At 39.7% G+C, this 23,367-nt stretch overlaps 1 protein-coding gene across 9 annotated transcripts in view; it reads left to right on the top strand.

Moving 5' to 3' along the window:
* LOC102212695 (protein tyrosine phosphatase receptor type M) overlaps positions 1-23,367 on the top strand; it is a 162,202-nt gene that overhangs the window by 50,833 nt on the left and 88,002 nt on the right. For all 9 annotated transcript variants that reach the window (XM_013909825.1, XM_013909826.1, XM_005729068.1 and 6 more), the window contains exons 3-7: positions 3,197-3,471; positions 6,924-7,002; positions 8,768-8,883; positions 10,387-10,561; positions 16,396-16,689. In XM_013909825.1, coding sequence (XP_013765279.1) covers positions 3,197-3,471; positions 6,924-7,002; positions 8,768-8,883; positions 10,387-10,561; positions 16,396-16,689 — 939 coding nt within the window. The remainder of the gene's footprint in view (positions 1-3,196; positions 3,472-6,923; positions 7,003-8,767; positions 8,884-10,386; positions 10,562-16,395; positions 16,690-23,367) is intronic.

The raw sequence follows: 23,367 nt of genomic DNA, 5'->3' as shown, positions 1-23,367 counted from the left end.
TTTTTTAAATTTGTTGTCGGCGACACCTTAAAGGCCTGTCTGTGAAAACATTGTCGGACATAAACTGGTCCTTGGTGCAAAAAAGGTTGGGGACTGCTCTTATAGATGGAGAAGCGTGATTCGTCACTCCACTGCTCTAGAGTCCAGCGCCGGCATGCTCTAGACTACTGGATCCAACCCTTTGTTATAATACCGCTAATGAGTAGCGAGGAAATTTCATGACTGGAGTTGTTGAACAAGTGGCATCCTATCACAGTACAACACTGGAATTCGCTCCTGATGGCGACCAATCGACCAATCCAGAAAACATATGCCCGCCTATGTGCTTGATTTTACACACCTGTGGCCATGAAAGTGACTGGAACTCCTAAATTCAGTGATTTGGATGGATGGGTAAATATTTTTGGCAATAATGTGTATCTGCAAGTACACTCACACTCACACTGTCTAAATTATTTACTGTAGCTCAAGTTTCATAGTGCTAAAACTCTTTAGCCTACCTGACAGAAATACTAACAACCAAAAACTGAACCTTACCAGTACCAAAACACTTGTTATTTTTCAAATGCAGTACATTTTCTGGGTCAAACAGAATCAGCATTTTCTGTATTCATTGTTAAATGGGAACACTAGCACGTGCACGTGTTCATCATAGCACTGTATTGTTTCACTGGTTTATTTTTACAGTTCATTTATTTGTGGTAGATGAATTAATGATAGAGACCCCTCCCCCACCCACCCACCAACATGCGGCAAACATGTTAAGATCATTTAAAACAACAACTGCCTGCACCTGACGACACACAAAGCTGATCAGTCTGACTTGGTGTCATCACAACTCGCTGCTCCTCCTCCTCCTCGTCTTCTGCTCCCTCTCCTCTTGTTTCATTGTGTAAACATGACAGAACCCCCACTCATTATCTGAAGCTGGAGACAGATGGAATTGGTGAGCGTTACAAGTGCAGCACAACAAGACGAGTGGGCAAGCTCGAGTCATCGATGGAACAAATAGGGTTTTGTGAGAGGCTGTTAGGCTGACACACTCGGGGGGCCATCCCTGCTGATTTAGTTTGACATTATTCACCCTTTTTTAACATCATATCTGAGCAGATCCCCACATGTTTAAATTTAATGACGAAGAATCGCATTCACCACAGCTCTGCCTTGCATACAGCAAGCGTTTTGCTTACAGGTTGTTTGTCTCTCCTCGAAGCAAAATGTGCCTTCGAGTCATTAGCACACTACCCAAAAATGGATTTTAACATAAACTGATGCTTTCTTTTGGCTGTGTCTCAAATGCTGTTACGATTTGTGCCATCTCATTACCAAGCCAAGCTAAATAAGATGATGACAAATAGAATGTGTTCTGCATCTCCTTGAAAGTTTGCCAATATAATAATTCTCACTTGTGTTTTATTGGCAAGAGGGTAGAGAATTAGATTAACCTTTGATATTGAACCAAAGTGATAAAATCTAAATGGGGCTTTCTTGGCAAATAGATTTCAGTTTATTGATTTCTCATCATTTCCTGTCTCTCTGTCATTGAGGAAAAACATTCCTGTCAAACATCCAGTATTTTTTCGGGATTGGTCTTTCTATGTCTTTGTATTTTGATGAATGGTAATTATAAGAGTGTTTCTATCAATCTAAAGATGAGAGCATTTTCTCATCAAAGGTCACACGCTAAAATTGTCGCTGCTAATAGGAAAGCACTCAAAGCAGCCATTTATCTGTTCTCTACGTCCCTTTATAAGATTGTTCCTTTCATTTCATTTATTAACTGCAGTGACTGCTGCAGCTCATGATCCGATTGCTAGTTTTAGTTTTATTGTCTTGGAAAGCTTTGTTTTGTTTATAACTACGCACACCAACAGCTCCAAGTTGTGTTGTCACACAATTAACAGGGACTTAATTAGTCGATCAAATCTGCTGCAACATCGTCCCAAGCCTTACGAAGCACCTCTTACATGTAGCGTGGCTGTCAAATGAAAACTTCAGAGGAAATTATTATTATGCCATTTGTTACGCAAAGCACACACCAAGAAATCAGACACTGGTCTGATGCCGTCTTCATTCTTAGACTTTGTGAACATTATATGCAGTAGAAATCTGACTTAATGCGTAACAGGATTAATAATTAAGGGCTACATAAAATGTTTTTTTTAGTACATCCATTAGTTGTTGCTTTGTTTGACTTTGGACCAAAGAAACAGACCAGAGTTTTTTTGGCTAATGATGATATATCACAAGTATTATTAAAAAAAAAAAAAGACTTTTCCAATTACTTTTGGAATTTATCATTACATTTCAGTTGAAAGACATTACAAGCCGCTCAATCAAGTGTACCTAAATACACTGTATTCAAGAAAACTGCTGCTCCCTAGATTTTATTTTTTCCAGACCATTCTCTGTAAAACCCTAGTGATGGTTGTTTTTTGTGTGTTGTGAAATATTCTGTTCAGCTTGTCAATAACCATGCCACATCCAAAGCCCTGGGATGCTAAACGCCTTATTCATTTTCTAGTGATCACTTTTAGTTGTTTACCATTAGCTAATGGTTTTAAATGCTACCTTTACTTTTACCCAATAATTTCTAGCTTCTAATTCTACATGGCTATTTCAACTGTTTACCTAAACAATTCTATTTGTTTATCCATACTTTTGATTAATGTCAAATGCTTCTGCATAGTTTTGGAAAACACATTAGCTTAACTCTTAACTCTGTTAGTTAAGCTAGTTTAACCTTTCTTTACTTTTTAACTTATACACTACTTTAAATAAGTTATTATGCTTGCTCTCTATATTCTGCAGCTTATTCATGACCTTTACTTAGTTACATCTTCTATGCTAATAATATATAACAATCATTATATATTATTAGCATCATTGTAGGGTGTTTACCTTACACTATAAAGCACCTCGAGGTGACTATTGTGACTTGTAGCTATGTGACTAAAATTGGATTGCTCAAAAATTCTCACAGTAACGTCTCCCTAATCTTAGATTAAATAAATAATTTATTTTAAGTTATTTAAGTTAGTACTGCAGCATTTACAGAGATTGACTTTGTACCCCTTTTTACATGACTATAGGCTAGGATTGTGTAAAAAAACAAAAATAATTTGACCGAGTTTCTACTGGTATTTTGTATAAAAACCTTCTTAACCCATGATTACACTACTTGCTCATGTTGCAGGGTCAACCTTTATGATGGTGAACACATCAGGACGCTTCGCAGGACAGAAGGCCCTGCTGCTGACACCCCAGCTGAAGGAGAACGACACACACTGTGTCATCTTCCACTACTATATAGGAGGCAGAGACAACAGCCATCCCGGCCACTTAAATGTCTATATTAAAGAAAACAATAGTCCGATGGGGATGCCTGTTTGGAACGTGTCAGGTCCAGCCTCTCGCTCCTGGGGACAGGTGGAGTTGGCTATCAGCACCTACTGGCCCAACTTCTACCAGGTGAGGACATGCGGTTGAAAGCAAGTCATCTTTTGTATAATGTCTCGTTGCAAAACTAGGTTTCTCATTGTAAGGAGCCTTTGTAGTTAAGCCAAAGTAATTAATGCCCTTTTTCTGGGTGGAGCAGGACAAACCATTATTTGAGATGGTCTAAACAATTGCACAAAAGCTCATTCAAAACACCTAAGATTATTGATTTCAGCGGCTAGCTCGGTATCCATGGTAATCTGTTCTCTCTCTGTTCCATCTGAGCCTGCTCTCTTTTTCCAATTCTGAAAACTCATTTTCACTTACCAATGCACATGACTGCTGGCCGGGGCAAGGTGATTTCACACTTGCCTGGCTATTAGTCTTCACCAGGCTTGTTCCACGAGTCCACCACATGTTAATTGATGCAGAGAGACCCCTTAACCTCCCAATGGGAGATGGTCTCTTGGTGAATTATTTTATTATGGCCTGGCAGAGCTAGTCCACAGTGGAGCAGAGGGAGTCCTCCTGCTTGCTCATTGTAGCCACACTGATAACTTAGTTAACAAGGGACACCGCTGGGCTTCTCACTGCTGCATGCAGTATAGAAGGTTTAATGAGAGGCACACGGAGAAACGAAAGAAGAGGGGAAAGGCAACAGTTGAGCAGAACAGAATGTGCTGCTATTACCAGTAATAGTCACTGTTCACTGTTGGCAAGATTTTGACTTTTGTGACATAATAAAGCAAAGCCTGCCTGGTTAAATGTTTTCAGTTTGGCTCAAGACATGTAAAGACTAAAAGAGTCTGCCTCAGAAGCACAGCTTGTTGTGTTTGCATTTACTCTGCTTGCAGACCTTTTTAAGTACCAAGTTAGAGCTTCAGAAAGTTCAGACACTTTGACATTAACTGCTGCTTCTTTCTGACAAACGAATTGCAATTTCAGTGACAGCTGAACCCTTTGACGTGCGTGGTTACGTTTCAGTAAATTTCTGCATCTAAGGTGAGTGGTTAGACCCGAGATTACTCATTTTGTTTACCAGTGTGTCGAGGGAAATTTCCAGCATCTGTTGCCTTTAAACCCAGCTTTGTTTGTAATTGTTCCAAGACTGACAACATGGTCAAATGTGAGGATGCTAATGATCTCAGCAACAGTCAAGAAAGGAGACCAGTGCTTGAAGTTGTCACTAATTAACAACATGGTGCTAATTATAGGTATCTTTAATTGCATGGTAACCTACGCAATTGTCAAAGGGAAGCCACCTGATACTTGGAAATTATTTTTTAATTACCAGTAAGGCTTGAGCATTTCAGCTTTTGATAATTACTCCTGTCAGGCTATCCCTAAATCTTTAATTGACATTGTCATTTATTTCCAGAACTGCTGATCATTGTGCAAAACAATATAATTTTCACTAATCTGGAAGCTATGTCTGTCATGTGTGTGCTATTTAAATACTTTGTGCATAAGATAAAAATCTATGGTTTATCCTTAAAAAAAAATAAGAGTGAAAAACAGAAATGTGGTTATCTATCTTGATTTTTAATACAGCAGAGTCCACGGCAGAGCTAATCAATTCTGCTGTAATGCTGTACTTAGCCAAGCCCCTTAGGGATAACCCATGTGGCGATGTAGGCATTGAACGCTGGGTTCACTGTCTGTACGTCTGACAAATGAGAATGGTGAACTTTCCTGTGATATCAACAGCTTCGTCCCATGCGAACATTTTCACTCTGTGGGTCAGGCCCAATTATGCACTGCACTATTATTGATGTTGGAATCAATTATATCACAGCTATTAGGCAGCCTGACTGATGTCTGTTGCACAAACAAAGGATTTCAATTAGAGTGTGGGGGCCAGTTCATTTGTCTGGTGGCGATATATAGAGTGGTTGGCCTTTTAATTTCCTTTAAATTAGTCTGTAATGAGGCCATAATTGGCACCCAAGACACTCACTTTCATATTTCATGAGACAAAAAAAGAAATTTATAATTAGACAGCCTTATCTGAAGGCATCCTGCCTCCCAGATGACAATGGTAACTATCTCCGCCTTCACATTCCTAGGCTACAAAGAGAATCTCAGAGATAAATGTGTGTGGCAGTAGCAGGACATACGTTTCTGGGTGACGCCACACATTGAACACGACCAGTAATGTATGAGTTTCACCGGAAGATTCAAGCTTGTATTTAGGGAATCGTGGCACGCCAAACATGTGTAGCTGTAGCACATGTGGTGTAATGGGTCTCTGCACCACACCCTGAGTTTGGGAAGGGACTGGCATTCTGTTTCCCTTTTTATCACGCTGCAGACCATCGAGTGCATAACTCTGACATTCTGCAAGGACGCACCCTCCGACAGGGCTTTGGACCATTTGTTTTGCAGGAGCTCTTGACCCTTAAAATAGGGTTACTCTAGTCCCACACAGCACAGTTGCACTTGTTTTTCAAGTTTGTCTTGTCAGAGATGGAAACTTGTCAACTAAATAACACTCACCACACAGCAAATGTTACAGGCAACTGTCCCTCCTCGTGTAAGAGATGACACTTTAATTTTGTACTGAAGTGATGATTTGCTCACATTTCTTTTCTTTTTTTTTTTCTTTATGTAATCCAATTCTTGTGGCAACTTCTGTAAATTTAACATCCAAGGAAACTTAAGACTACCAGCTGCCTACTTCAAATCTTAGCTTGGAGTCACTGCCTTGCACAAACTGTCAAATACAAATGGGTTAGAGTAGTTTCTACTAAGAATTTACATGCAGCAACTTCCTGGTAAGGGAAATGCTATAGTGTGTCACCAAGCTATTGTGTTAGCTGTGCAGGTTAAAGAGTAAAACACATTGTGGAATATCTTACTAATAATGATGAAAACATCTAATATTTGTATCCTACTTAGTGTTAATATTAATTTGATTTTAGCTAACTCCATTATAAATTTAGCATACAATTACACTAATGACTTTACAGTGTAATCAGTTAAATCAAGATGGGTTTTAACTGTTTTCTCTGTTAAAGACAACCTTTTTCCACTAGAAGAGGGAAACTTTTAGGGTGGCGCCCACCTTTGCAGAGTCCCTTTTCGTGATCTAAACCTGAAGATCGGTAATGTGGAAATTGTCACGGTGACAGCACTACCTTGGCGGCTAATATCAAATGATCAGATACATGTAAGCGAGGGGTGAACTTTAGCTAAATTGAGTTTTAAGCATCGCTCTGATGCTCGGACTCTCAGCCCTCACACTCTGTTTCGTCAAGGCTCAAACTTAATTTAACACTTGCATGTCATAACACCTATCAGCTGTGAGATACTGAGGAAATAATGTCGGTGGCCTGCAGCTGTGTCACCAGCTGCAGGCCGGTTATGGAGCAGGGGGCATTAGCAAGAGCTGGACTTCTTTATGCGCACAGACAGCCTTACTCAGGTGTCATTTGAAGATGTGGTCATTTGTCATTGGTGTTATAACTCTCCTTTCTCTTCCTCAGATTGTGTTTGAAGCTGTAACCTCAGGGCAGCGAGGCTTGCTGGCCATCAAAGACGTAGTGGTCCAGGGCCACCAGTGCAGTAAGTCCTTTTATTCCGTCACCATAAAAGAATATCATCAAACAGTGATTGTCCTTTCCATGACACCCTCCCAAATACCTGTGTCGCTGTTCTATTCAGGGCCTGCCAGTCAAACAAAAGGCCTTCAAAGAATATTCTACAGTCAATCCAAGTGCGAGTCTCCCTCCTCCTAGCTCCCTTAAGATTTATGAGCACACAGTTGACAAGCAGAAGTGTGCTCAGGATATAATCTTGGAGTAGCGCTGTTAAATCTATCCTTTGAGAGATGGTAGAAATAGTCAAAAAAGGGGGATGAGAAACAAATCCTATCATACATTATGCTGCTTCTTGTTTGGATTCCACAATTTTTTTTTTCCCCTCCCTTAAGGATATTCAGTAAAGTATCTCGTCAACATCTGTTCAGAATTCTGCTATCCCTCGCTGAATATAAGCAGAAGCACTTCAGAGTGCACTACAGATGTAATGAACGAGTAATCACTCGCATATTTAGAATCTTTCGGCTTCTGCTTTTTGGATAGGCTGCTGCTGTGGGAGCAGAAGCAAGAAGCCTCCTCAGTATTCTTCAGGTCTATTCTTCTCTGTGCTGAGAGTCGCATTAGTCCATATGGCGCTCCACATTCTAAAATCTAAATCAATACCACAAGGGTTTTCATCAATTGATTTATGCTTTACTCTACTCTTCATAGCTGAAGTATCAAGCTCTGATTGTCAGGCACTAATGACATGCTAACCATTTGAAAGCAGCTGAATTCCTACAAATGTCATGTCAATAAAATGGATTTATATAGAAATAGGTGTTGCATATAAATGTATTTGAGTAAATCAATGAGGTCTCATGACGAGGCCTGTGTTTAAATGCGAGTCGATCAATGATCCACTCAGTGGCACTTGGGTATTCTTGAATGATAAGCAAAATGATCAGAGCAACTCATCAGTGGAGCACAGCCAATTCATTTTCTATTTATACGACCATGTGGAATATCTAAGGTGTGATTATGCCACTGGGCGGTCTGCCTCTCCTTCCGTCATTAAAGACATTTGCAATGACAATATATTATATATATATAGATATATATGGTGCTGGATGGATTGACATGACAAAGTTATAAAGGAGGTATAGTTCAAAGACAAGGTTGTAAAATATTAAATAGAAGTGAAAGTCTTGATGATGAAAGTGATAGAATTAGCTTTTGCCAAGTCTTTAGAGATTTGGTTATGTTTCGAATCAAGGTCGCTCCACTGAAATGCCCCATTTTTCTATGCAGAATAGCGATACTAATCAAAAATGTTCTACATAAGTTACTTTCTGTGGACTATCCCAGTCAGTGAGCGTACTGATAATGAGCACAGTTGGAGACGAGAGAATAATGCTTTTTGATAAAAAAGAAAAACCCGCCTCAATCACTGGAAGAATGCAGTAAAAGAGAGTAGAAATTAGACTTTTGGTAGGTGAGAGATTGAACTCATTTTTTTGAGATTGTGTCTCATTTTTGGTGAATCTTTCTCACAAAATGATGGTAGCCTTGGGCTTTAAGGGTGTTGCGTACTGTGTGCGGTGGTGGTGGTGGGGGTTATCTTTTCAAGGATGCTTTTCTCAGTGTAAAATCTGATAGTAGCATAGTTAAGATGTGGCTATAGAGTGGCTACTCTCGACTCCAGTTGTCAGAATCAGATCAGAGTTGTCAAACTCAGATCTTTTCATATCACCACAAAATATATTTTGCATATTGCATATTGTACAAACGTTTGCCTTTTTTTCCCACAGTGAATACTCCTCATTTCCTGACTATAAAGGGTGTGGAGGTCAATGCCGGACAGACTGCGTCCTTTCACTGCACTGTCAACGGACGCAAGCGGGACAACTTCCGCCTCTGGCTTCAGGTACGTAAGAGATGTTGTTATCTTGTTTTTTTTACACTTCTGAAATGCATATTTGTTACTTAGCGGGCTCTTCTGGTTTAAGCTTCTTTTTTTTTTTCTTTAATAGATGACAGTTTTCAAACAATCAAGCTAAATACTGAAATAAAAAGTTTGTGACCCAGCTAGAGTAACTTCCAGCTCAACGTCTTAGCAGGTGAAATCAGGACAGTAACCAGTGACAATTAGCCTTTTCAACATCATGTTAAAGCAAATATCCACTGACGTCTATTTTTATTTGTATTTTTTTTTTTTTTTTTTAAGATTGGAAAAATCACTGAGCTCATTTACAGTCAAAACTATTTAAAAAGTATAAATGGATACAAATCATAAGGAAAAAAAGCATAGGGATCATACAGAGCACTGTGAGTGTATGTATGTTTGTAAAAGAAGATACGGTAGGATTTACCACTGTTGCACATTATTCATTCTGGGTGGCACAGTAGTACAACGATTATAGAAAGAAGTTTCTGGACTTGCACCTTGGAATAAGATGTAGGGAATACGGATGGAGGAAAGGATCGATGTTTAACCGTAAACCTGATAAAACAGAATCAAATGTAAACCCTCGTCGTAAATTCAAATGTAACATGCAGTAGTGCAACAGTGGTTTAAAGTCTGGTTGTTTTTGATCTTTTATCACTGAACCGTCATTACTTTCAAAGCCCATACAAAGATACTGATACTTGGTTGCCACCCGTTCTTTCAGGAAACTCTTGCAGCCATTAAAAATCATTCTGTGCTCCATTTGACAATTTCAAGCTGAGACATTCACACATTGCTCTGTTTTGCCCTTGTTTGAGATTTCACCTGCTCACCAGATTCCCAGAGACCTTTGCATCTGGGAGGTTGGGGGATTAGGGTTGTTTCAGATCACTGCAGTATTGTCTTAACCTATATACACGTGGGCTCTGTGGATACTGTGTACTATATCTGGCACAACTGTTCTGCACAGCAGTCTCGAATTGACCTTGTTCTGAACAGCGAAGGTAGTGCATCTGGCAGACATAACCCTGCTGGCTCTGCTGCTAAGCACACTGTCACACATGTGATCAGTGGGAGCATGACGCTGGGTAAAGGTCCTCTGCCAGGTACTCCATCATTTTAACAAACACGTCCTCATTAGCACAGGAGCTGGAAAACAAACATTAAGTGAAGTCCCCCGATGACAGTAATGAAGAAATATTTCTAATGAACAAATGTCCCCCATCTGCCTGCTGTGAGGGGTGACAGCTGGGGAGAGCCCACTGTGTTTGTGTGTGCGCGTGCATTCCAGTGTGATAAATGTATCCCCACTATCAACCACCAATGGGAACGATAGGACACAAACAAACACGCACAAGAACAGGGGACAAGTACACTCAAACAGAGTTTTTTTTTTTAAAAAAACACAAGGTCAGGCCACTTTGCTTATTAAACCTTTCCATTTTGGAGGTTCACTTGTGCGTTTGTCTCTGTTCCAAACAGGGCATGGGTGGACGGGAGGCCCCAATGAAAGCCACTAAACCTTGGAACAACCGCCGCTTCATAGGCACTTTCGATGTGGAGAACACAACCAAGGGCGACTCGGGCCGCTACCGCTGCATTGTCCACTCAGACAAAGGGGTTGGAGTGTCCAATTATGGTGAACTAACCATAAAACGTGAGTATTTGTCCCAAAGCAGAGTAAAAATGCAAAACCGACCTATTTCAGTGAAAACAAGGCAGAAAGCGGGAATGTTTTCCATCCGCATGACCTTCATGCATTCAGCAAAGTTAACGGGAGATAAACAGGAACTGCTGCGTGTTTGTAGATGAAAATGTCCTCTAAGGCAGTACTAAAAATACTAGCTTTTTATGTTGATTTGTTATCCAGAGGACTTTAATACTTCCTCTGCAAAGGTTGTCCTTGACTGAGCACAATTCCCCCTAAAAGATCACAAAGGCAAGAGGCACCAAGGTTTACAGTAACCTCACTGATATTTCACTCCTGCAGTCATTTGATATGAATTTATGGAGTCGTCCGAAACTAAATCCAGCAAGGCCTCTCTTTCCTACAGCCCTATAGCCCAGTAATGGCCTTCTATATTTCTTCACCTCAATTTTCTTGCTGTGCTCTCAATTGAATTTATGGTCCTGATTTTTTTCTCCTTCCCCTTTTCTTTTTTTTTTTTTTGTCTTCAAGCTTTATGTGATTGATAGGTTTAATCCTGGCTGTCCAGATCGAGGTCTGTCAATCATGCGAGAATGGCTGGGCCCAGACACAGCAGAGCGTAGAGGGAGATAAAGTCTCTCTGCCTGAGTGTATCAGTGGGTTTCAGTGGTGTACTCAAAGAAAATTTACTGACACATTGGAGGCACTCAAAACCACACTTGTGCATAAATTCAGCAACACAATCACTTGCACATCCTCACACTTGCACAAACCTACACGAGAGCAATATTTTTACTAATAACTGCTTCCAGTGTGTTACCGTGTAGATATTTTCTTCTTACTCAAGACAAACCTCTTAAATTTAAAGTGCTTTCGTCATAAATATTTAAAATATCGTAATTTTCTATATTTAGGGGTGAATCAAGTCTTGTAAGTCATTCCACTTTAAATTCAACAGAGATGTCACACTTCAGCGACTTTAGCATAAGCCAGCTCGTTAAAAGAGGAAAAGAGGCGTTTTCACACTTATGAGTGTCCCACATAAAATGCTGATATCTCGCCTTATCGTACCAGTCATAAAACAAGTGCTTAACCCTCCTAGCAATGAGTCTGAGTTGTAAATCCTCTTTAAATGTGTATTCACCGCGCCCGTGACTCGTTTTTGGAGGAGTGACCATGGAGCGATTCTGTGGATTATGAGCCTGGTACAGTCGCACGCCGGCTCCCCCCCCCCACCCCTCATTACCATACACTGCCTTTTCCTTCAACATGAGGAGAGTGAATGCTTGATTATCCCTGATAATCACTTCTGCCTTTCGTGCCAGTGTTCCATCAGATTTATGTGCCTATGTGGAAGTGCACTGCATGTATTTGCGGATTGGCCCAGAGCTGCACCCTTCCGGTGTCCCCCCTTGTGATGAGCTCTCCTGTAGTGCAGCCGGTGGTTTTGAAAGAAGGATAATTACTTCTTGTCCAAGTGCTGGCTCTTTTCTTGCTCTGGTTAGAATCACCTGGAGCCTGCAAAGCATTTGCTGAGCTCTAACACAGTATACTTGGCAATGTTACTAACTGCACAATGCGGAGGTGCAACTGTGTCGGCACTAATGAGAATAGCCACCGAAAATCGAAGGCCAGCCAGTCAAGCTCCTCATTTTCCTCTGGCCACCTCTTCTCATATTAGGAGCAGATCAATTCTTTACTCACAGCAGCCCACTTAGGAAAGCGCACATCATAATGAGGACCTCTTGCATCTTAACAAGAGAGGATCAGGGGATGTAACAGACAACTGAAAGAAGGATTTATAAACGATGAGGTCTAACCTAAGAACAGAGAAGAGTGGCAGCCCTTATTATCGTGCTCTGTGTGGTGGATGGCAAATGGGTAGGAACGTGAGTGTGTGAGTGTGTGTGCATGTCTTTAGTTGGTGTGTATGCTGTGAATTATTAGAAATAACATGTAAAAAAACTTTTGAACAATCGAGTGATGTAAGTCAAAAATTAAAAAGATTGCCTTGTCAAATACATACATTGCATAAAAAAAATGGATGTTGGTACTGTGAATCTCTCACTGGTTTGCATGTCCTGCTTTAGCATCCTTTTTCTAGTCTAATGAGGATCATCTTTACAACATAAACATCATGTTGCATCGAATAAGACTCAAATCTAGCAGCTGAGGCTATGAACTCATGAGAAAAGGGTTTACTGAGGTAACGGATGAGTGAGCCAAAGGGCTGTTTGCCTATAGACTTCTATACGACCAGGGTCGTCACCCCTATTGGAGGATGGGTTTAAAGTGCTGCTGTTCTGCTTTTAGTTTTACCGAACAAACATTTGTCAGTGAAACTTTACAAATGAAGATTAATCACTGAATCAAAATTGGAATATAATTGACACTTTCAACAGTTTCAAGTCCTTGTATAGTGGTTCCTTTTGGTGGTTTTTTTGCATAATGTGCAGTTGTGTGATTGTGTTCTGGCAGGAAGGCAGGCAGGTGCTGTGGTAGAAGAGGGCGCAGCTGTTGCCAGGCCGTTTGCCTGTCTGGTCAACATCGCGACAACAGCTGCTCGCTGACCCCGCGTATGGTCGCCACTGTCATCTGTGGACTGTCACACATTTCCAGCTAGCACCGGGCTCAGCTCGAAGACCTTTCCAGGGCCCCGCTGCTTCAAAGCTGCCCTGCTAAGGCTTAAACATTGGGAAATGAGTTGTTAATATCCTGAAGTGTTCCAGCACTTGAGTGCATTTCACACCAGTAATCTGTTATTTTCAGTGCATCTGCTATGGCTGTTGAACAGGGGATTACTGCACCTACAGGAATTATTTCATCACCATAAGCTGCTGTTGTCTTTGTGAAGCAGTAACTTTTCAAACTTAAATGAAATGCTTATTGCTGTAATACATCATGCTGTTTAGTCTTTTGCAGAAATGGTCTCAAGTGACATCTGCAACAATAGAACTGAACCATGCAGCGCAGTGCATATGAAAGCGTGCTCTCTGCAAAGAACAAAAAATTGCTTGGATGACTAAATAGGTCTTGCTGGATGGAGTAACAGAGCTTAAGTCATTTTTATTAACCAATTGGTTACATTTTGTGCTGTGTGGCTTCTGTGAATCATCATGACTAGGTCAGCAGCTAGGAAGTTTGCCATATTTTGTGGCCCTTATTAAGGCGTTATTGAAGAATGAGTGTGTTGATAAATGTGTCAAAATCTGATAATGGTTACATGATGTGCTTTTGTGGATGCAGGATATAGTATTAAGTTTCTAAGTTGTGATTTCGGGAAATTTCTTTTAAATTTGTTGTTTTATCAAAAAGTGCTGTTCTCTGAAACCAATAATGTCACATTTGATCTTTTCAAATATATAAAAAACCATATTTTTCTCCATTTCATCATACTGATAGTACAGAATGAGCATGTGCTGTTTTCTGTTGCTTAAATTAATCTGAACATATTGCCACTTAACTCAGTTAAATCCCTTTTAAGGGCAAAACAACAGACCATAAAAGACCATCAAAACAAGCCAATGGTTTAACTCAGATTTTGGGTCACCTTATTTCCCTGTCTGGCTCCAACGTGCCGACTGTTGCACAATGTGTAAGTGTTGAAGAAGACCTGGTGGATTATCTGGTTCGCTTTAGGTGATGTTTGACAGCAACACTAGAAGCTTGGATTAGTGGGAGTTTAGTGGGACCTGCAGCTGAGGTCACTGTGGGGTAACCATCTGCTGAGGAACAGCCTCCAGTTCTGTGTTGGACACCTCAGCCGGCTCCTCATTTGCCTGTGGACTTGTGCCTCTCCATGACAACTCCATGAGAAGCAGCCGGGTGACTAATGGTATTATTCTGTTACGTGTACCCTCATTAGAGCTGCTCACTGGGGTCGCTAGGACATGCAACTATTGTAGTATGTGACAGGGTAGATTCCTGAGCAATTCCGCAGCCGCTGGTCATGGCTCTTCTTTGACAGTTTTAGATTTTTGGTTGTACCCAGAGACCTTTTTCTCAGGGTGTTGTCTGTGTATTGCTGTTTGAATCTTCAAATGGTAATTTGAACAAAATTTTACATTAATTCAATAAAAGGAACGAATCCAATATGCATTTTATTGAAATGGAAATTTTTGCAGCCTCTGTAAATCACTGTGACCTTTTTAAATGAGATTTATTTATTTATTTATTTTGGTCAAAAACTGGCTTAAAGGTGTAAACACAGAAGTATAAAACTACTTCAGAAGTTTCCATTGGCAACCGCTCAAATGTTAGTGCAGCAACTCCTTACCTGGTTATATGATGAAGCAGTCCTGAAAATACCCGCTGTCGGAAAAAACCTGACATTTCGAGAAGCACCATTAAACAAGAAATGGCACGAGGTTTAAGTTGGATTAGGAAAATACAGATGACATAACAAAGAAAAGGTCGTCTTCAAGGTTGTCATTGAACGCTACATTTGTCTGAAAGAGAAACTTTATTTTTAATATTATTTTTTTCCTGTCAATTCAAACATTGAAGGTTAAAGTGCTTCTTCTCCTTCCCTTCAATTTCTCATTATTTTGTTGTTGTTTTTTCTTTTGCAGGGGAGGGGAGGGGTGGACTTGTGCAAATATCTTTCCGCTTAATACAACATTACACCAATATCTGATTTTACATTTTAGTTTACTTAAATAATGACAGCTACCATTACTTATAAGCTGTTTTTGTGGTGGTAATGAATTAATGCATTGTTTTAGGTTAACCTCACAGTGTTTATCTAAAACACCTGTACTGTAACTCTGGTTTATGTGCTTGGCTGCATTTATTCATGTTCGACCGTGGCACTGTAATAGGAAGCGACAATAGGAAACAAGTAGTTTGTAAAAACATTCTTCACTCCTACATTTTACATGATAAAATGTAAGTGGTGTTATTGCAAAGTGTTTAAGAACCACAACAACTCAGCAATGAAGTGTCAGACTGCTTAAAGTTGCAAAACAGGGTCACATAGTGCATAAAAGTCACAAACACACTGCTGTCTCAATAACTGCAGAGTTTGAGATGTTTCTCAGCAAAAATAAATTCCAGCAAAAGAAATTGTGCACCAGGATCTTAATGGTATTGGTTTATGGAAAGCAAGCAGCTTGTGCTGGTGACTCATTGCTTCTGTCCGTATAGTGTATGTGGTTATTCTGAATGATCTAGAAATACTTGGCATTATCAATTAATTTGTCATAGTAGCTTATTATAATATAGTATGAATCGATTACACGGTTAATACTGAGCGTGTTTGTTTTTTAGGCCTAACAGCACAACTCTTTACCTTTAAATAAATTGTAAAAATCCGACAGCAGTCTTTAATAAAACGCTCCCAGAATCGCCTACCATAGCTGTCATAACCAAAGGCTTTTCCATAGAAGTCCTCTGATTGAAATCAATACATTGTTTAATGGGAGCACCATTTACCAAGGTCTGGGTAACTTTATTTACTCCTCTGTGAGGGGCTGCTGTCACTTTTAAAATGTATGTGATTACATGGCACAGTGTACTACTGATGAGAGATTCTATTCATCAAGCTGGAACTATTGATTGTTACAGGGCTCTTGTTGAGTACGTTGATTATTTGAAAACATGAAGATATTCTTCATGTGCTTCTAGAGAATTTTGATGTGGTTGATTTGGTTTAACAGAAGGTATTGATTTTGGGCCTCTTGTTCACTTGCAAGTGTTCATCTGCAGACTTTTTTTTTTGTGCTTTTTTACACAAACCAAAAGTACATAATTGCCTTTTTTTTTATGTGAAAACTTTCCACAATTACAGTTTGATTACTTATCGTCACAAAAAACAAAGACAAAACAACTTTTTGTTTTCCTAGAGCCCCCAGTGCCTATTGCACCACCCCAGCTGACTGCTGTTGGTGCCACCTATCTTTGGATCCAGCTCAACGCCAATTCCATCAACGGGGACGGTCCAATAATTGACAGGGAGGTGGAATACCGCACTGTGTCTGGGACCATGTATGACCTGCAGCCTGTAGACAAGACCACACACAAGATTGGCCACCTGGATCCAGACACAGAGTATGAGATCAGTGTTTTGCTGACCAGACCTCTGGAGGGAGGCACTGGAGCTCCTGGGCCCCCTCTTAAGGCCAGGACCAAATGTGCTGGTAAGGCCAAAAATTTTAATTACTTGCACAACACCACTAGAATTTTTTTTTATTTTTTTTTATTTATTTATTTATTTTTAAACTTGCATGTTGTTTTGCTGCGTCAAATGAATAGGCTCATGTCTTGAGTAATACAAATACATAGTTGAATAAATGCTGACCACTATTGTTTGGATGCAGTTTGCCTCCAGGCGACATGTACCATTACCTTGTGATCAAAGTTGCTCGCCCGAGGTTGTTGCATGCTCAGTCTTTGCATAAGGTTGCCACAACTTCTTTCAGCCAGTCACTAAATTACAGTTTGACCAATTATTTTCCTAGTCAATGTCCTATTTTTCCTAATTGTCCTTCTAATTTTACTCTAGTGTGACTGAGCAAGTAAGCACTAAATTCATATACCCAGTCTTTTTCTTTGTGTTCATGGGGTAACTGTAAATTTGCTCCAGTATTTGGATACCAAAGACTTCTTCCTATGCATATCAGTATCTGTCTAATTGTAGTTGCATGCACTATATTTCCATTCCAGGAACTCTTGTAAATCCTTGGTCACTTTATCCATCACACTAGTGATGTACTGATTTAATGGTCAAACATTGGTAAAAGCCAATATTGTTGGAAAATAAGATAAAGCAACAAGTAAGGTCACATTTACCTGCCAATGTTTCTCTTGTTGAGTCAGTTCTCATTTACATGATATAGACTGATTTCATATGTTTTAATCTGTCATTTATATTTCCACTATTTTTGTTGCACGAAAGACAACAGAGCTAAAACAAAACAAAAACCCGAACGCAGTATGAGCACTGGCTGTTGTTCAGATTGTTATTCTGGCTCAGGAGCAATTTCTCTCATCTTAAATTGTTCCGCCCTCGACAAATGGAAGCGGTTAGATGATTTTCCTCCCAAGTAAATAAATTACTTAAAAAAATTACTTTGTTTTTAATTTTTTTGCCAGATGTTGAACATTTGCCTTTTTTTCTGCATCTTGGAAAGAAGCAGCAAAGAGAACACCAGAGTCTAAATGTCAGAGGTTTAAATATAAACACCCATCTCTAGCTAGTTCTAATGACAGACTGTCACATAGATAATCATATTAAGGTGAATTTTCTTTGTGGGGACTCGACAGCCTGTTAATTTTTCAGTTTGTGAATAAGCTACAACCCTTTGCTAATAATTGTTATGGATCCAAAAATAATGGTAACATCTGTGGCAGCTCAGATTGCTGAAAACTAAGGGTGGACTACCTTGTCAAATACCAATGATGATACATTTTATCCAGGATGTTGATCCGCTATACCACCATGCTGTTCTGCTTCTGTTTACAAAATAAGCTAGACGACCCAAGATGTATTTTGTTACGCATCTTGTTTTTCTATGCATCTAATTGTGTATTCAGGCGGCGCCGTTATCATTTGATATCACAATCTGTTCTCTTCCTTTAAGACTGTCCACATTGTAAGATGTCAGACAACACCCACTAACAGTTTGAATTTAAACTTTCACTTTCGTTGGAAGAGCATTGCAACATTCCAACCCAATGGGCTTTATTAAGTTTTTATTCTCTGTTGAATTATATGGATCAACATAGTGGAAGGTCGGTGGCCAAAGCAGATCAAGCAGCTCCTTCAGTTACTGCCTCAACTTTGTTGTGTTTGCACAGTCCTGAACGTACATTTACAAACAAACCGTTCAAAAGAGCCCCCCCCCCCCTTTAACGGATCATCCCCTGCATACAACAAATAGCCATCAGGGTTCCATTGTTTGCGAAGCTGCATTGTGTTTTCTCTAAAGCCTCATTGCTTTTGAAGTAAATAACTGAATCTGGTAATTGCTCGACATATATCATTGCTGCTTTACTTGGTAATTATTTTTCTGTTTAGAGGAAGTCCCTGTGTGTTGTCATTGTTCCCAGCCATAGATTTTTGGAAAGGTTTTTTTTTTTTTTCTTTTGCATTTGCACCTGGAACAATGGCGCAATCTTAAGTTTTTCATGGAAAAGAAAGACTGAACGCCTGTGTCTCAGCGGAACAATAACCATGACATAAGTGATTATTTGTGGTGGCCCTCAGATATATAAAGCGGAGGACAGGCCTACCACATGATTAACTTCATAACTACTTGTTTATTCTGCTTAATTCTCATTCCAAACAGACTTAAAGCTTTTTAATTCACCAACATAGATTGATAATATTTTTGAAGCACAGTGGCTCCTTAAATTTGGATTATTACATCGCTGCTGTACTGTGGGAATTTAAACTCAAACATTTAGATAAACACTTTGATGTTACTGTACAAATTGCCCTTCTCACAACATTAACTAGCTAAATTCCCTCGGTGTGCTAGGATGCCAACATGAGGAACAAAACAAACCGAGCCTCAGCAGTTTCCTCGGCTAATGCCGTTTGGTGTCCGGTAAAATGCTGATGAAAATTAAATTCTTCTCCCCTTTCTGCCCAGGGTGTAACCCCCCGTCTCCCTGCTGTGAAGGTCACGAGCTTGTTCATTTTTAGTGTGGTTGATAGGGATGAATGAGCCTACCTGAGTTAGGTCCAGATTCTGCAGGGGTCCTGCTCCTTTGGCCACCTGCCGTCACTGTTGCGAGATTGATGGCCGTGGCTCCTGAAGTGTGTTTGAGGAAGCAGCTCTTGATCTTGCCCAGCTCTCTGCTGGTCTGTCCCACTGACAGGCTGGGCCTCAGCAGTGCTCCTAATTGAACGGTTAAGACTCACTGGGCCATGTGATACATCAATGTTGATACAGACAGGCCCAGAGACTCGCTCCCCTTCTCCCTGTACTGCTGTCTGGGGGCGCTAATGAAAATCTGTGGCCACTTTAGAGTACTGCCACTCACATCATTATTCATAGCCATGCTTTGGTCACTTCGCAAAATGAGCAATGTTTCTGATGACAAAGGATGCTGTAATTCAATCTTCTGTAAAACGGAGAATGTATAATGCAAGGACGCCACCAATTCAATTCAGAGGCAGGAGGAAGAAAGGGGTAGCCTTGAAAGGTTTTCTTTCCCATGAAGAACCTTCATTACTTTCCTGGTGAACAACAAAAGAGCGTCTCATCCAAGGCTCTGTGATTGCTTTAGGGAGGTTATTTGTTGGTTTCAAGTGTTTGCAGAGTGATTCAAACTGCATTTTTCTTTTGCATATCCTCGTGTCTATGGACTGTTGACGCTGAAATTCCCAAGTTAACATTTGTCATTTGCTCCTTTTCCTTCTGGCAAACATTTCTGAGCTGAAAGTGAAAAGCATTTGGTAACCATGCTGCCCTTCCATGTGAAATTTGTGAAGTTGTTTACCACTTGAGAGTCCTCCACACTCTGTAAGTGCTACTTGAAGGAAAGCAATGTATTATCAGGTGGTGCCCTAGGATCACAGCATGTTGCCCTGCATTTTGGCAACATTATTGAGAGACCATCTCACACAGAGAGACCATTTCCAGCCCACACTAGGAAGGCAGATAAGCAAACCTTAAACAACTACTCATCTGCAGTCTGAGCGGTATTTGAGGTCTTGGTGGAAATTTATTTTCCCCATATTTGTTTGTTTTGTGTTGAGGTATTCACAGACTTGTATTGAATCAGGTCAAGTTCCAGCAACACTACACATTTGAAACTATTTCTACATGTGTTATCCTAAACTAACAAATGTACTCTACTAATCAGTTTGCTTAAATTGCTGAATAAGGCTCGTGCTCTTTTTGATTAGGCCGACTTCTTGGCAAATTCTTAATTTTTTAAATGTGTGCTTTTTTAAAATTTTCAGATATTTTAGTCATTTTTTAATGTATTTTTTTAATACAGAATTGTGCAAAAGTCTTATTTCTTTGTGTTTTACTAGGAAAAGGAGAGATAAGTGCTATGACTTACTGAAATGGCAAATATGTCTCAAGATGACCCCACAAATAAATGCTTTTTTTTTTTCTCTGTATCTATGAAGCGCCTTGAGGCGACTTATGTTGTGATTTGGCGCTATATAAATAAAATTGAATTGAATTGAATACTATAATGTTGAGGTCTGGATTCTGTTTCAGTGTGTGCTTTTTAGGGAAACTCTCGGTGACTACGTTCTGAGATGACTAATTGAAGAAAAAAAATTAGACTAATCCACTAGTCTTAAACTAAAAACACTCAGTAAGTAAAATTTGAGGACCATTTAATGGAAAATGTCAAAAACTAGTGACAAAAGCATCATAAATGAATCATGCTGCTTAAATCAACACCGTGCATTATGAACACGTTTTACTCCAAGCAATGAAGATGAAGAACATGAAAAATCTCATTCTAACAGTGTTATCAAAAAGATGAGGCCTAGATGAGCAGAGTTATGTTTCTCTACAACAGGCAGATGGCTGCATAATGTTTAGAACACAATAATTTACCGGCATTGGGCATCAATTAAAATGTAAAATAGATTAACCAACTAGTAAGTCTGTTACTGACTAGTGACAACAGCGACGATTAGTCTGCTAATGTACTAGTCACTCACATCCCCAGTGCTTTTCTATGCAGGTGTGCTTTTGTGCTTTTACTGCATTGGCAGTGTATTTTGATTCATTGTCATGCTGAAAATGAAGCCACTGTTAATTTAATGCTTTGTAAGTATGGTGGATCTAAATCTGATGGTACTTTTCTCCATTAGTAATCTTCCATTCATTTTAATTTCCATTTTTATTGGCTGTAATGCAGTCCCCAAACCGTGCCAGAGTGTCTACCGTGTTTTACAATGTATACACTCACTGCTGTATCTCTGTCCTGAGTTTCTCCATACATATTCATGATGATTTGAACCAATATTTTTATCACGCCATAGGATCTGTAGCCACCAATTCGCAGTCAAGTCCTTATGTGATGTGGCATATCTCAGCCCTTGGTGAACATCAGATTAAGCGAAAGGTCCTGTGTCAGGATTTCACTGAAATGATTTTCCCCAGTTTCTTTAGGGACCTAACTTTCTGATATTGTTCATCTACTTTAGATACTTCTGCTTTTGTCAAATTGTTTAAGGACACACTGTACATCATGCCAAGATATGCCTTCAGCTAATAGTCCTTTGGGAATCGCCTTGTTTGTGGCAAACTGCTATTTTATGCCTTCCAAACTCTGTTATCTTTAGTTAATTCTATGAAAAATGACAAAGAAATTATGTAAAATGAAAGCTTTTGGCAGGCTGGTAGTAACAAAGTGCCAAAAGATAAAATTTAAAATTGGGTTGTTGTCTGTTATGTGTAGACACAACAGCAGTTCATCCATTGAACTAGGTCTATTTTATATGCTTTAATCATTCATAGGCCAGTGTTAAGTGGCTTAACAATCAGTCCTGTGGTACTGGACTGATTGTTAAGCCACTGGACTGGACTGTAAAAGAGTGGAGGGGAAAGTCTATAAAACAAGAGCCCCAATATACAAGAAGGTGTGGATCATTGGAAAGAACGACAAAGAAATTGCACGTGGGTCAGGACTTTTGCACAGTACTGTATATATTTTTTTTTTCTTTGAAGCACTTTGCAGCTTTGTTAGAAAAGTGCTCTATAAATTAAGTTTATTAGTCAAGTAATTGTTTTACAGCCACTTGAAGCTGATTGAGCCAGTGTAAGGCCTGCATGTGGCATGTTCTTTCCACTAAGTACTTATTATGCAGTGGAGATAATTTCATACTAGTTGCCATGGTAGAAAAGCGATCTGTCCTATGTGTATCATCTCCACCCTATGCCCTCCGCTGTCCCGCTGGCTCTCGGGCGCTTTAAAAATGGCAGTACATGATGTCCATGCTGGGTCCAAACACCTGCTCAGACTCCGGCTTCTGCCAACTCCACATCTCCATCTATAAGTTGTCTCCATCTGCGCTCTGATGCCACGTGGGAGTAGTCTCATCTGTTTGTTTTTACTTTGCCATTCTGTTGCACCGAGTGCTATTAAACACAAGGGAATCTGCGTTAATCAGGGATCATCCTTCGCTTAAACACTCATTTATAATAGTGGAGAGCAGGGAGGAGCTGCGCAATTATGTTCACCCTCGCCGAGGTTGGTTATTTGCATTTTGCCTCGTGGTTAATTTGTAAAAGACCAGATCTGTTTTGACGCTAATAAGAATGATGGCAGTCTGGAAACAGTATAATCACTTTATTTTTTTCAAGTGTAGTAATTTATCTCAGTGATGTGATACTGGTACAGAAATCTATGTGGATTCAAATTATGTTCACAATTCCTTGATTAATACCATTTTTACCATATTTATTTTAACAAAGCTTTATTTTATCGGGTTGTGTGTTTTGAACACAGTGATATAAGTATTTGTTTTTTGGAAATATAAATACAAGTAAACAGAATATATATAGACAATAAACTATAACACCCACAATACAACATCAGTTTAATAGTGTCACACAGTGGACAAAGAGGTGTTTTAAACATGAGGACAAAAAGAAGAATGGGATCGCTGTGCCAGCAAAACAGTTAAATAAATTCCAAATATTTAAAGCATCTGATGTGTAAGACATCCACCAGAGGTCTTCTAAATTTGTACATCAGTATTCAGTAAGTTTGAAGCCAACCTGCAAACATGAGCATTAGAATCTATACGAAGTATTCAAGCAATGATCTTTCAGCACTTTCTCTACATACTAGCTGCTGAAGATTCACCAAACCCTCTGCAAAGTCTTTGCTTA

This window comes from Pundamilia nyererei, unplaced genomic scaffold (genome assembly GCF_000239375.1).
Source record: "Pundamilia nyererei isolate P.nyererei 1_Seehausen unplaced genomic scaffold, PunNye1.0 scaffold00031, whole genome shotgun sequence".
NCBI lineage: Eukaryota > Metazoa > Chordata > Actinopteri > Cichliformes > Cichlidae > Pundamilia > Pundamilia nyererei.
Note: the sequence above shows the minus strand (reverse complement) of the source record. Positions and strands in the feature narration are given on the sequence as shown.